Source organism: Miniopterus natalensis, chromosome 22 (assembly GCF_054644295.1).
Source record: "Miniopterus natalensis isolate mMinNat1 chromosome 22, mMinNat1.hap1, whole genome shotgun sequence".
NCBI lineage: Eukaryota > Metazoa > Chordata > Mammalia > Chiroptera > Miniopteridae > Miniopterus > Miniopterus natalensis.
In genome coordinates this window covers 12,116,819-12,130,576 of record NC_142102.1, presented here as the reverse complement: position 1 = coordinate 12,130,576, position 13,758 = coordinate 12,116,819, and the positions used below count along the sequence as shown (strand labels likewise).

Genomic DNA, 13,758 nt, shown 5'->3' with positions numbered 1-13,758 from the left:
CTGGAAACAATCTCTCCGTTTATTTGGGTGACAAATCTGTCCTCCTGAGGGCTCTGACAAGCAGCATAGTGATTGAACCCCCCAAAATAGTCCCTCTCCCGGTTCTGGCTCTGGAGGCCACACACTGCGAGTTCAGGCCCCTCGGACTGAGCCGCAGCCCTTTGCCGCCGTGTCCTTCACCTCGGGGCCTCCCGGGGAAGCGGGCCTGCCTGCCGCGACACCTCTCCAGGGAGCCCGGGCGGTGGCGGTCACTTCTTGACGGCCTCTTTCTGGAGAAGCAGGGAGTACCTCCGCAGCCGGGTCCAGTGCTCCTGCTCCTTCACCTTGTTCTCCAGCTTCTGAAACCTGGAGACCAGAAGCCACACGGCTGGAGATGAGAAGGACCCACTTTGTGCCTTGCCCCCAGCCCCCAGGTCCCCTCGGTGGACCGTGAGCACGCTGTGCTAAAATTAGGAACTCTGGCCCGGCGGGGCGTGGCTCAGCAGCTGAGCCTTGACCTGGGATCCAGGAGATCGCAGTTCGATTCCCGGTCAGGGCCCAGGCCCAGGTTGTGGGCTCGATCCCCAGCAGGGGACGTGCAGGAGGCAGCCCATCGATGACTCTCATCATGGATGTTTCTCTCTCTCTCCCTCTCCCTTCCTTTCTCTGAAATCAATATATTTAGAAAAAAAAAATCAGGAACTCTGTCAAGGACACACGTCTGTCGTCTCTGTGCCCTCGGGACTCGGGCACCGGAAACACCTGTACTAAGTGGACAAGGGGGGGCTTCCAGACCACAAGGTGGACAGTGACAGAGGGCACAGCGAACTCGGGACCTGGAGTCTGTGCCCACGGGCCAGTGTTAGACACGTCCGGATGCCAATGTGCCGTTTCGTAAGCGTTTCTTGCGCATCTGCCAGTGACAGACACTGGTGCAAGTGCTGGGGAGGCCACAGTGGCCACAGTGGCCCATCCCTGTCCCCAGGGAGTGAGGGTGACAGAGTGAAAGAGCACTTGGGGCAGGAGGCATCTGCGCGCCACCGAGGGGAGGAGGAGACCGGCCCGCTGGGCAGCGCTCCCAGGAGATGAAGGGTTTGAGTTGGTCTTTCAAGCAAATAAGAGGGTGGGTTTTTGTGCGTTTTCTTTTAATAGTAAATAAGTGCATGTTCCTGTGCATTTCGAGTGCGTGGGGCACCTGCAGTCCCTTGCAAAACCCTCGACTTCGAGGAGCCTGTCGGCACGTTTGGGGTCTGTGCGTCTATAGATCATTTTCCAGGGAGTCGTCCCTCTGTTTCTCGAGGACGGCCAAGGAAAGTTGGGCTGGGCCCACCCTTTCCTCCCCAAGGGTAGGAATAAAGGGGGTGCGAACACCATCCCTGACCCCCTCCTCCCACCTCAGTGTCACCCGGTGTCCACACAGGGCCTGCCCAGCCCCCCACCAAAGAAGCCGTGTGCCTGTGGGCCCTGGGTCTGTTGGGTCACCCCAGAAGCCCACTTATGGCAGAAAGCTGGGTGGGTAGAACCTGGGCCATGCCCGGCCTGCGTTCCACAGGCAATTAAGGGGGAGAGACAGACAGACTCTGTTTCCGTCTGCTTCCTGGTGTCCCCAGATTTCTCTCTCGTGGTCAAAAGTCTGACCTGGCCGGAGGTGGCAGACACTAGGACAGACAGGGAGTGGGACCAGAGGGAAACGGTGCCCCGGAGGCCAGGGCTGGGGGCGCGGTGGGAGGCTGTTGGCACACGGGGCACGGACTGGCCTCCTTTCAGAGCCCCGAGGCGGGCTCCGTTCCGCGCTGCGGTTGACGAAAGTCCCGGGGGCACATTTCGTAACAACAGTTTGGGCAGACTGTTGCAGGTCTGAAACTCCGACTCGATTGCCACATGAGCCCATTGACTTAAAGTTTCGCCTAGTTTTAGGGGCCCGTGGAAACTTTCAGACACAAGCTATAAATGGAAAACAATAAGGCAGGATTAAACTCCCTCGGATGCGCAGGGATACGTGTGGTTAACAGCGAGAGTGAAACGCTAGGGACGGGCCCGGGTTGTCAGTAGGCGGGGTGTTCACCGAAATTCTTCTCAAAGCTGCTGTATGTTTGAAAGTGTTCGTAATAAAGCGGGGTGGGGGAGCCCCGGGTAACCCAGAGCACGCAGGGCAGGAAAGTCGTCGTTAGGTCGCGGTGTTTCCCAGCTCGTCGCAGGGACCAGTTCAGGAGATGGGCCGACACAGGGGCCATGATTAGATCCCAGTGACGGTTCCTGCCAGCTGGGGCTGCTGCGCCCGCCGAGGACCCAGGTCCGGGGCGCGGGAAGGGGCAGGAGGAGGCAGAACGCCCGGCACCCAGGGTGGCGTCCAGATGGTGGGCAAAGGGAAGGGGTCTGGGACCCTGGGCTCTCTGGGTCCTGTGGTCTCTGCTCTGACTGTTCACGAGCAGCCAGAGGCGCCGTGTGGATGGGGCGGCCCGACTGCGTGTCCCGGGGAAGCTCCCTTCACTCGCCCAGACGGCTGTGGGCTGAATTTGGCCCCCAGGCCCTGGCTCTCTGGCCCCGATTGCGCCTAACGACCCAAAAGCGCAGACTGGGCCCCCTGCTTACCCATCAGCCTGAACCCAGCCCTCCTTTCCTGCCCACCGGACCGGGATCGGAGTGCGAGGGGAGGGTTTCAACGCCCGAAGCGCCTCGCCCTCAAACCAGCCCCGCTGTTCCTCTCCCGGGCCAGGCCCAGGCACGGGCCCTACCTCTTCCGGAGGAAGTTCTCGCATCTTTTCTCCAAGGGCAGGGCCTGCGGGAAGCACGCGGCGTCCAGGTCGGCCTGGGAGATCTTGCACCTTCTGGAGATGCTCTCCAGGAGCGGGTAGGACTCGAAATGAAAGTAGAAGACGGAGCTTTGGGTGTCGCTGGCCCTGTCTGGACGGTCTCCTGAGGCAAGACAAGGGCACGCGCCCGTGGACGTGTTACTTTCCCTGTGGCCTCCGGCCCGCTCGGGCCCGGGGTCCACTCTCTGCTTGTCAAGTCCGGGTCGTCGGGGCTGAGCCGGGAGGGGCTCCCGGGGCCTGGAGGAACAGGAGACCTGCCTGGCTCTCACCTGAGCGTCTCATGGGGGCTTTGGGGGCTGCGGTGGCCCGGGACCGAGAGTGGGGAGCCGTTGGGTGGGGACTGAGGAAGGGAGGGAAAGAACAGGGGACAGCCAGGTCTGGGCAGTGCCCTCGTGGTCCCCGGTCCGTCTGTACCTCTGAGCAGGAGGTAGGGGTGGTGCCGAGACGCGACAAACAGGGGCCTCCTGGGCTCCGCCAGGCGGTAGGGCCTGGGGAGCTCAAAGGCACAGACGATGTGAAGATGGGTCACGTCCAGCAGGTGCACGGCGCCCGCCCTGGAGAAGGTCAGCACCTGGGAGCAGAGGGGGGACCCACGGGCACGTCCCTGCCAGCCCTCTCCCGGCGTGGAGCCCCGAGCAGGGAAGGGACCGGAAAACGGGGAGCGCTCGGGTGCTCTCGGGCACGCGGCCCCCAGCCCACTCAGGGCAGCGCCTTCTCCACCCAACTGCGGGCTCCGCGAGGGCAGGGGCTTTGTCTTTCTATCTGCGGACACCGGGGCCAGTCTAGCACATGGGCCACGACAGGCCCTGAGCAGATGTTTGCAGGAGGCGTGAACGGTCGCTGAGGGGGAGGGAGGGGAGGGCCGGGGGACCTACGGTGCCGGGTAAGGTGGGGACGGGGGCCACCGCGCACACAGCCTCTTCTGGGTGCTTGACGGGCCTGTGGGAGACGGGACACACGGACGCTCATCCTCGCGGTTTTGCGGCTCTGCTCCCCTCCCCGGGCGTACGTCCTGGGTAAGGCCTTGTACGTAAGCGTCAGGAGATATGCCAAGGACTGTCCGCAGCAGCAGACCCTGGGAGCAGCGCACCCGTCTGCGGGTGGGAGGGTGCGCAAGTAATCCCACCCTCCCCGGGGACGAAGGCTTTCCCGTCTCGCCCGCGAGCCACCGACCTCTCCACAAGCACGCTGACAGCGGGTCCCTGGGCTCCCCTGGCCGTCACCAGGTGGAGGGACGCGTCCGTGCACAGCACCACGCACGCCATCTGGGATTTCACCGGGCCCTCGGGGTACACGTTGCGCCCCTCGTGGACCAGGAAGTATTTCAGGAAGTGGATGCTTTGGCAGGAGCACCCCTCAGGCAGATCGACGACCCCAAGGGGGAACCCTGGAGGGGGGAGCCGCGCGTGCAGGTCAGGAGGGGGGGACGGGAGGACAGTCACGCGGTGAGCGGGGCGCTTCTCCAGGGACTCCCTCTAAGTGGGGGGAGCTGGCTGGGTAGAACCGAGCCCTTGGGGGGCCCGAGTCAAGAATTTATCAGTATCCAGAAAGGGAAGCAAGCTATCGGGAAGGGGGGTGAGGTTGTGACCACTCCCCTGCCCTCGAAATGGCTCTCGCTAGGATGCTGCCGCCGTGGGTGCCGTCAGTAAAATTCAGGGGGGCCTTCAGCACCGCGGGGAGAGCGTCTCCCTGCTTGAAACCACCCCCAAGTCCCTCAGACGTAAACAGCCCAGGTGAGGAGGGCTCGCCACTGACCACAGGGCCTCGGGGGAACCCATACGAATGTCTGTGGAGTGGATGAGTGAGGGGAGAGCAGGGCCAGCCCCCCGAGGGGCCCTTCAGAGCAGAGGCGCTGACAGGAGGCCCAGAGCCTGCGGGAGCTCGGAGCCCCCCCCGAGTCTCGGTAGCCGGAGATGCACCCCGGTGCTGGGCAGGGCCGGGGCTCACCTTCGGCCAGGTCCCACAGCGTGAGCACCCCGTCCTCGCAGGCCAGCACCAGGTAGGAGCCGCAGTCGCTGAGCTGAGACACAGCAATGGGCGCCGCACAGGGCCACACGCCCTCGGGGTCTAGCGGGGAGAACGCGCTCACCGGGCTGCCCCCCCACCCCCCGGACCCCACACCCGCCATCGCCTCCACTGGCTCAAGCTGAGACCCAGACGGGTGCCCGCCTGGGGCGTGGGCAGAGCCCCTGTCTGACTCGCCCCCTCTCCCTGCCCGTGGGGCGCCATCTCCTTCCCCTGGGTGACAGGACAGGCCTCGCGCCTGCTGGCGTGCTGACGCTGCGGGAAGCACCTCGCGCTCCTTCGCTTTAACTCCCACAAGGCTCCCGTGAGGCGGGCCCATTGTACAGGCGAGGAGGCTGAGGCGGAGAAGGGACCGCTTTGCCCAGGCTCGCGCGGGCAGGCAGGACCCGAGGCCAGACTGGGAGCCTGGCTGCCTTGCAAGGAGGGACCCTGCCTTTGTGGTTGCGTAGGGGTTACTCTGGGACTTGGCTCTCAGCTGCAACGTAAGCCTGGCGCCCAAGGAGTTATCTCCAAGGGAACCTGCTGGTGGAACCGCCTTCGCAGGTTCGCGAGAACCCAGCAGCCGGCCGCCTAAGGGCCTTTCCATGGTGAAGAGCTTCCCTGCCCACTCGGGAGCTTGGCGCTTTGCTGTTCGCGGCCAACGCGAGCAGTAGGTAGGATGGTGCGGTGATCAGCTCTGTGTTTCAGGGGAGAAGTGGGGGGCGGGGGGCGTCCGGCGACTGGCCGGAGCCTACACAGCTCGCAGGCAGCCGGGCGGGACTGGCTCTGGCTTCCTGAGGTCAAGGCCTAGGAGCCCGGGGACCTGACTGGGCTTTGTCCCTGGGGACCTGTGCGTTGTCTTTAAGCAGCAGGTCAGTTCAGGGGCAGCCCTAAGGGGGCCACGGCACCGCCCCCGCGCCCCCCGAGGGGGCTGCCTTCCGGCCCAGCCAGGCACCAAGTTTATCCTTCAGGGTTTTGTTCAGTGAGTAGAGGAAGAAGTTGTGGCGGCCCGTCCAGTGTACGCCGAGGACGCAGGGCACCCCTGGGGGGAGAGAGGAGAGGAGGGGGTCACGCAGGAGTCTGGGTGGCCTTTGGTGGGTGTGGACAGCGTTTGCCCAAGAGGAAGCAGGTTTGAGATCGGAAGTGGTTTGTCCTCATGGGCAGCACCCCACACGGGGGGAGGAGGGGCTGGGCACCCCCAGGAGGGCTGTCCCGGGCCAGCTCGCCCTCCGGGGAAGGGACGGTGCTCACAGCCCCTAGGGCGTTCGTGTCCACCTGGCTGTCCGTATTTCAAACAGCATCTTGTACAAAGCGAATTCACATCCAGAGTGGCCTGGCGAGCTGCGTGCTCGCACCCTCCTGAGGCAGGCTGCTCCCCGAAGACAGTGCCAGCCCCTTCTCAGGGCACCGGGACCTCGGTCCAGCCGGGAGCAGCGCGGCTATGGCTTCACCGCCTTCCACCTTGTCGACCCCCCACCCCACGCCGGGCTCGCTGTGGGGAGCGCCTGCAGGAGGGCTTGCCGAGCCGTGTCCCCAAGGCGGCTAGCCAGGTGCCCAGGACAGCCGCCTGCCTCGTGTTCACTCACCTGAGGGCATCTTGACCTCTGTGGGCACCGTGGTGATGCAGCTGGGGAGGAGGAAGTGGAACGTGGCCAGGCTGGGAGAGAAGGGGACATGCCTCAGAGCCCTGGGCAGGGAGCCAGGCTGGCGGTCTCGGTACCAGACCGGAAATGGGTCGTCAGGATGGACCTTCCCGGGGTCCAGAGCCACCAGGCAAATTGCACTCTGTGTGCCGGGCCTGGTGGGTGCAGACCCTGGGAGCCGGTGAGGGCAGGGCGGGCACAGCTGCCGGAGCCTCTCCAGGCCGGGGACAGTGCCCAGTGCTGGGCAGAGCGGCCTCTGACCTTGGGAAGACCCTTCATGACCAGACTTGGGCCATGTGCACAAATGCTCTCTCATCTTGGGGGCAGTGCAGCCAGCAGTGTGCTGAAAAAAATTGGCTTTTTTTTTTTTTAACGAAAGCCCCAGTTTCCTGACTTACAGGGCCTGTAGCTTTTTATGCCGTGAGCGCTCTCACGACGGGCAGGGACCAGCGGTTTGACGGCTGGCCTGCTGGGCAGCGCACCCCGGGGCCTTGCTGGTTCCCGCCCAGGGCACAGCTGGCCGCTGTTGGGGCTCAGCCCTAAGACTGTGACCTGCTGCGGTTCCCGGAAAAATGCCCCCACCTGGAAGGAGCTTTTAGACCCCGGATTAATTCAGGTCGTTGGGAGAACCTGGGGGGGGGAGTCCCGGGAGCGGGTGCGGGGCTCACCTGTGCGGCTCCTCCTCCCAGTCCCCGTCCAGGTACTTCTTGTAGGTGGCGTTGAAGAGGGCGGCCTGCTGCTCCCACTGGCTGTCCTTGATGAAGTGGTTCTGCCCCGAGCCCAGCCCGTAGCAGCCCTCGATCTTCGCGAAGACTTCCAGGGGGCTCTTGAATGCGGTACCTGGGTTGAAAAGACTCCAGAATCGGTCGGACCATCGGGCTCCCCCTTCCCGAGTCTCCCCTCCTCCCTCCATGCTCCCCAGCTTCCTGCAGAATCCCTCCTCCCCAGAAATCCGGCCTCGCCCTGAAACCCGTCCTGGAGCCCAGGCTTTTCCGGGCCTCGCTCCTGGCCCCCCCCCACACCTGTCGTTATATCTTAATTACTGCAGCTCTGTCTCTCTTGATCACTCGATCTGCATAAATATATATATTTGTAGCTTTATAATAAATATTGATGGAGCCAGTCGCATTGTCAGGGTCTTTCACAAGCGTGAGTTGGCTCTTCTTGGCCTTCTGGGCCCCCCAGCTGGTTTTTAATGGCTGCAAAGCGTTCCTCTGTATGCGTGTGCCCGACGTTACCTAACCCGCCTTCTGCCTCCATGAACAACGCTGCAGGGAGCATTCTCGTAGCTCCGTCTCTGAGGTCGTGTGGGTGCGGAAAGGATGCACTGTGGACCCGCTGCCCACAGTGGACTCCCCTCTGCTCCTCCTGACCAGCTCCCCTTGGTTCTTAACAACCTCCCCAGACGTCCCTCCCTCTGAGAAGCCTTTGCCTTTCCCGGGGCAGAGCTGGTCACTCCCGCCTCTGGGTTTTCATGTCCTGGATGCTCCTATTGCTGCGCCGGCCACATCCCGCTGTGGTGATTTCCTCGCAGTCTCCCCACTCATCGTTGTGTGTGGTGCATTATCGGCACTCAGCAAATACAGCAGGTCCTCAGATAACGTTGTTTTATTAAGCGTCGTTTCCTTGTAACGCTGACAAGGTGCTGTAGGAACTTAACTCTTGCTTATATGGACTCGCGTAGGGCCAAGCTGACTTCGCGACACACCGTTCCGCTTACGTTTGCAGAGCCTGCCGGCAACACTGAGTAAGGACTTGCTGTGCTGGTGAATGAACTACCCCAGGAGCGTGGGAACGAGTGAACTCCAGCCGGCGCTCAGGAGAGATGTGTCTCTTTCCTGACCTCCCAGCTCTTACTAGTGAACTGTATCCCTGACATTTGTCATTTTTGTCCTTAGGTCCCAGAGTGTACGACTTAAAAACACGTTTCCTCCTCAGAACTGTACTTGTAGTTTAGATATTGCTGATAATAAGTGGAAAAGATGGGAAATGTGGGAAAAGGCAAAGACAGAGACATTGAGCGATCAACGAAAGAGAGTGTTCGTCGAATCGTGCTGACCTGTGATCGCTCTGGGGGGTTTGATCTTCATTACGTGAACTGGAAGACTCAATTTCACGTCTCCTTTAAAATTAATGCTTACGTCCTGCTGTAAGGAAAAGGCAGAGGAGATAAGACAGCAGAGGATACAAAACAGGGTCATTCCAAAGACGGCAGAGAAGGAGGGAAAACAGGTGGGTCGATAGAGAGTCAGCAGGGAAGTGGTAGATTTAAACCCAAACATGTCACTAACCACATTAAATGTAAATGGCCTAAATGCCCCAAGTAAAAGACAGAGCTTGTCGGAGTGTATAAAAAGGCAAGACCCAAGTATATGCTGTCAAAAAGAAACTCATTTAGATGTGGAGACACAAATACATTAAAAATATAGAAATAGATAACATCTTGTAAAACGAATCAGAGGACAGCTGGGGTGGCTCCGTCAATACCCGACACTCCAGATTTCAGAGCAAAAAATATGACCAGGGATCAGAAGGCCGTTGAACAAAGATAGTTAATGCATCGAGGGGACGTAGCACTCTAAATGTTTGTGCACCTAGTGAGAGAACTTCAAAGTGCACGAAGCAAAGACTCCTAGAAGTGACAGAAACAGAGAAATCCACAGTCTTAGAGATTCCGGCACCCATCTTTCAATCACTGATAGACTAAGTAGACAGAAAATCGGTGTGAGTACAGTGAGGATGGGGAAGGGAGAGCCGTAAGGATGCAGGCGGATGCGAGGCATGAGGGGGTTATTTCAGCCCCAAGGGGAAGGGAAATTACTTGGAGGCAGGAGGCAGGAGGCAGGATGAATGGCCCTCCTCCCAGAGAAATGCCTGGGAGTCCCGGGTGGAGAGGCGACACCCAGACACGGGACATACTGAGACTCCTGCTTCGGAAGACACTCTGCTCGTTAACATCTGATTTCGAACAGAGCGAATGGGTTTGGGAGACATGGGCCAGTGTCCCCGCTCTCCTCTCTTACGGCTTCCAGAAGGCCGGCCTCCAGAAGGCCCTGCTCATCTTGAAATTCCGAGGAGGGTTTGGCTGGATGTGGGACCAGGGGAGGGAGGAACGCAGCCGTTAAAGACAGATGTCTCCCTACCATTTGCGGCTGTCTGACTTTTTTCTTTGGATTGGTAGGGAGTTGGGGGTGCTCCACTTCCTTGAGCCAAGACTCCTTGGGCAACTTGTACACATCCAGCCAAGTGTCTCCAGCTCCTGCGTTAGGAAACCAAGGGCCCGTTGAGCAACAGCAGGCAGGCGCCAAGTGTCCTCTGAGCAACGGCCTATCTCCTCGGAACCCCTGACACGGAGACCAGCACCCCCCCCCCCCAAACAGTGGGGTCCTCGCTCCTGGAGAGCTAGACTGTCCCAGTTAGGAGTGGACTGAGGAGATGGGATGACTAAACGCAATGTGGTGGTGGTCCTGGATTGAATTTTGGAGCAAAAAGATTGGATTAGTGGGAAACTGGTGAAATCAGAAAAAAAAAAAAATCCGTAATTAATAGCATGAGACCAATGTTACTGGTTTGAGTTTGAGAAATGCATGGTGGTTATGCGAAACGTGGGTCCCGGGGAAGCAGGGGAAGGGTATAGGGGACTCTGCAATTCTCCTGTAAGTTACTTCTAAGTAAGAGGCTTGGACCCGGCTGGCGTGGCTCAGCGGTTGAGCATTGACCTATGAACCTGGAGATCGCGGTTCAATTCCCGGTCGGGGCACATGCCGGGGTTGCAGGCTTCTGGCTCCCCAGTAGGGGGCGAGCAGGAGGCAGCCGATCAATGACTCATCACTGATGTTTCCCTCTCTCTCTCTCTCTCTCTCTGAAGTCAATTTTAAAAACCCACAAAAACATTTAAAAATAAATAAGAGGCTTGGGGGAAAAAGTGATTATCTAGCAGACACTGCAAATCTGGGCTTTTTTTAACAGCCCCCGGTTAATCTTGCCTTGTAGGAGGAAGGCTGCAAAGTCCCCTCCGTGAGAGATCTCCATCTTCACACAGGGGGTCTGCTTGCTGGCGTCCTCCTGGAAAGGAGAGGGGGGTGCATGTCAGGGCTGGCGTGGCTCTCACCCCGGTTTTACATAAACCCTTTCAGAGCTTGGGGCATGAAAAGACGCCTCTTTGTGGACACGTGTTTTTATTTCTCTTGGGTAAATGCCTAGGAATGCAGTTGATGAGCCATCGGTTCAACTTTATCAGAAACTACGGGCTTTTCAAAGCAGGTGGGCCACCTCACACTCTGACCAGCGACACGTCTCCATCGGCTGTCGGCATGCCCTGTCTTTCCCACTGTGAGCATTGCAGCAGGAGTGCAGTGGTATCTCGTGATTTAATTTTGCATTTTTCTGTTAACTAATCTTATTAGGAACTTTTATTATTTTTTTAAATGTTTTTATTCATTGAGAGGGAAGGAGAGGGAGAGAAACATCAATGATGAGTCATGGATCGGCTGCCTCCTGCACGCCCCCTGCTGGGGGTCGAGGAGCCTGCAACACGGGCATGTGCCCTGATCGGGAATTGAACGGAGACCTCCTGGTTCATAGGTCAGTGCTCAACCGCTGAGCCACGTGAGCCGGTCAGTATTATGCACTTTAAAAGAGTTGGTTACTTGATATCTTCTTTTGTAAAGTGTCAGTTCAAGTCTTTTGCCTATTGCCTATTTTTTATTGAGTTGTCTTTTCGTTATTGATTTGGAGTTCTTTATATACTCTGATATACACATATATATGTTTTTATTTAGCATTACCCTCTGATGGTTGGGGATTTTTGATGGTCTGTTTTGGAGAAGTCTGTCTGACCAGGGGGGTGTCTGCGTCTTGCTGTTCTGGGACAGCTGTCACCGCCTCCCTCTTAAAAGTAAACTTGATCGGCTACAGCGCGTGGCCCAGCTCTAGGCACTTACCACTTCATTGATGGTTTTGATGAAGAAAAGACCATCCTTACAAAGATAAAACAGCCTAATGATACCTGGAACGGGAAAATCAGGAGGAATGTAAGGCAGACAGGTGAGCCAGAGGAGACCTGGGACTTTCCCTCAGACTTCCTGAGGTTGGCGTGGTCACTCCTGCATTTTCGGGCCTCCTCCCGGGCCCCCACTGCCCGTGAGGGCCTGGCTCGTCCTGAGGCCGAGGGGGGAAAGCAAGCCCTGGTTTATGTGGGCGGCAGGATTGCCCAGTGCCCACAGGCGGTGGACTCTGGGGTCACACCCCCTGGTTCGAATCCTGCCTGCGCCCTTTATGTCCCGTGTTACCTCAAGTACATTACTTAACCTCCATGCCTCGGTTGCCTCTTCTGAAAATCTTAACCTCCCAGGGCTGTCGTAAGGGTTAAATGAGCTACGTATGTGAAATGTTGGGAGAGTGCCTGGCACATTTCTCTGTTCTGTGGGTGTGTGTCGCTACTACGTGACCAGGGAGAACGTGCCAGTGCCTGGCCCCATCCAGACCTGGGAAGGAAATGAAATCGAAGGGCACTCTACAGGTAGGCGTAAATCAGGCTAAAACGAAGATGAAGGACAAGTACCCATTTCATCCAAAGGAGCAATAAGAGTCTCGCTCCCCAAATCTGTGGCCCAGATGGACACGACATCGACCTTAAGTTTCTCGCATTCGTATATTTGTTGTGCACTGTACAGGTTATAGATGGCGAATCCTTTGTCTTCTGCAATAAACGCATAGTCTTGAGAAATAGCCATACATTTTGGCATTTTGCTGAGCTGGGAAAACGAGCAGAGAAGAAAGGAATGATTTAACAGCTGTCACCATCTGCAAGTAATACAACATTAACATTTCAAAGAGGGAAGTGGGCCCTTCCTAGACATGATACCATCCCCAAGGACAGGGCTCCTCTACGTATCCGCCCACGTGTCAGGAGGTCATAGCACTTTGCTTTTAGGGGAAAGGGGCCAGAGAAAACGAAGAAGTGGAGGTAAATGCATTGGCACTACACTGAGTGTGGGCCTGGGCACTGTGAGGTGTGGACAAGCGGCCCCATTCCCTGTTCTTCATTCATCTCTAATGGCTGCGGAAAGAGCTATCGCTGAGGCAACAGGGCGATTACTACATTCAGAAAGATTTTAAACCAACAGAGGCTGAATATAAAAGACCTGTGTAATCCTTGATTAGCCAGAGCACCCATTTCTCCAGACAGTGACTAGGGATGCATTTCTATCAGCATCGGCATGCCTAGAATCTTCCAAAAAATGCAGCCGTCTCATTGAATGAAGGTTCCCGGTTAGGAAATCCTCCCCGGGATCAGGTGTTTTCCATTTTATTAACACTCGGGAGAAACAGGGATCCCCGGTCAGCGGCTCCATACCTTGTTTTCAAAAACTGGAAGGTAGACGGTGGGCTTGATCCGGCTGAGCTCCGCTTCCCTCAGCCTGTCCCTGTCCTCGATAACTTCCCACGACCGGTCAAACAGGGAGTTCACCAGCTTGTTGATCATTCGATAGGGCTGAGGCAGAGAATCCAGCTCCTGGTCTGGGTCCTTGAAGACATAACCCTCGTCGTCATCTTTCAGCCAGTCCTTCTCGGTCGGGGACGGCACCTCCAGCTGCCCCTTTTGCGTAAACAAGGGCAGCCTCATCTTCTGGGCCCGACTTGCACTGGGGGACGACATCCCAGAAGGTGGCCCCGGGGGACGGCTGTGAAACTCTGGAGGGCTGATGAGGAAGGAAGCGAAGGACTTTGAGAAGATGCCGAGATGGGTGGAACGAGGGGTCGAGGTTCCCCTCTCCCCCCCCTTCTCAGTCTCTCAAACCCAAAAATTAAAACATGATTTAGCCCGGCCAGGGTGGCTCAGCAGTTGAGCATCGGTCTATGAACCCAGGAGGTCTCGGTTGGATTCCCGGTCAGGGCACAGGCGTGGCGTGCAGGCTCCTCGATCCCCAGCAGGGGGCGAGCGGGAGGCAGCCGACCAATGACTCATCATTGATGTTTCTCTCTCTCCCTCTCCCTTCCTCTCTCTGAGATCAATAAAGATATATTTAAAACAAAACCCAAAACATCATTTATTTAATGGCCGCTTCAAGCCCCGCAGGAGGGGCGCGCAGGACTCCGTGGGGGCCCGCGGCTGCCCCCCCGCATCTTCCCGTTAAGCGTCTCAGGATCTCGGGCAGCAGCAGCAGCCTCTATCCCTTGCTCCCCAACCCCAACAGCGCGCCTCCCGCTCCACCGGCCCCCAGGCTGGAAGTACAGACACCCCCCCCCCCCCAGTCGGCTTCTCCCGTCCTAAGCACGTGCGCCCGGGACCTGGGGCTGCTGTTGCCCGAGGGGCG

At 58.3% G+C, this 13,758-nt stretch overlaps 1 protein-coding gene across 1 annotated transcript; it reads right to left on the bottom strand.

Annotated features, from left to right (window-relative positions):
- Positions 1-248: 248 nt before the first annotated feature.
- On the bottom strand, positions 249-13,100 carry WDR93 (WD repeat domain 93). Its single transcript, XM_087829259.1, has 16 exons — positions 12,798-13,100; positions 12,003-12,195; positions 11,383-11,447; positions 10,426-10,504; positions 9,583-9,698; positions 9,463-9,524; positions 8,499-8,749; positions 7,108-7,279; positions 6,383-6,453; positions 5,752-5,838; positions 4,740-4,859; positions 3,966-4,179; positions 3,668-3,731; positions 3,207-3,363; positions 2,715-2,895; positions 249-345 (listed from the first exon to the last, which is right to left on the bottom strand). Exons 1-16 carry the CDS (start codon positions 13,098-13,100, stop codon positions 249-251), a joined length of 2,232 nt encoding a protein of 743 aa, XP_087685385.1.
- Positions 13,101-13,758: the final 658 nt, after the last annotated feature.

Bases quoted from the DNA above. Each gene is read 5' to 3' on its own strand.
- WDR93 (XM_087829259.1), bottom strand. From the start codon at position 13,100: ATGTCGTCCCCCAGTGCAAGTCGGGCCCAGAAGATGAGGCTGCCCTTG. The intron at 11,448-12,002 runs GTACTTGTCCTT...TTCCCGTTCCAG, and splicing joins TGCTCCTTTGGATGAAATGG to GTATCATTAGGCTGTTTTAT. The intron at 7,280-8,498 runs GTCAGCACGATT...TTTTCAACCCAG, and splicing joins ACCCCCCAGAGCGATCACAG to GTACCGCATTCAAGAGCCCC.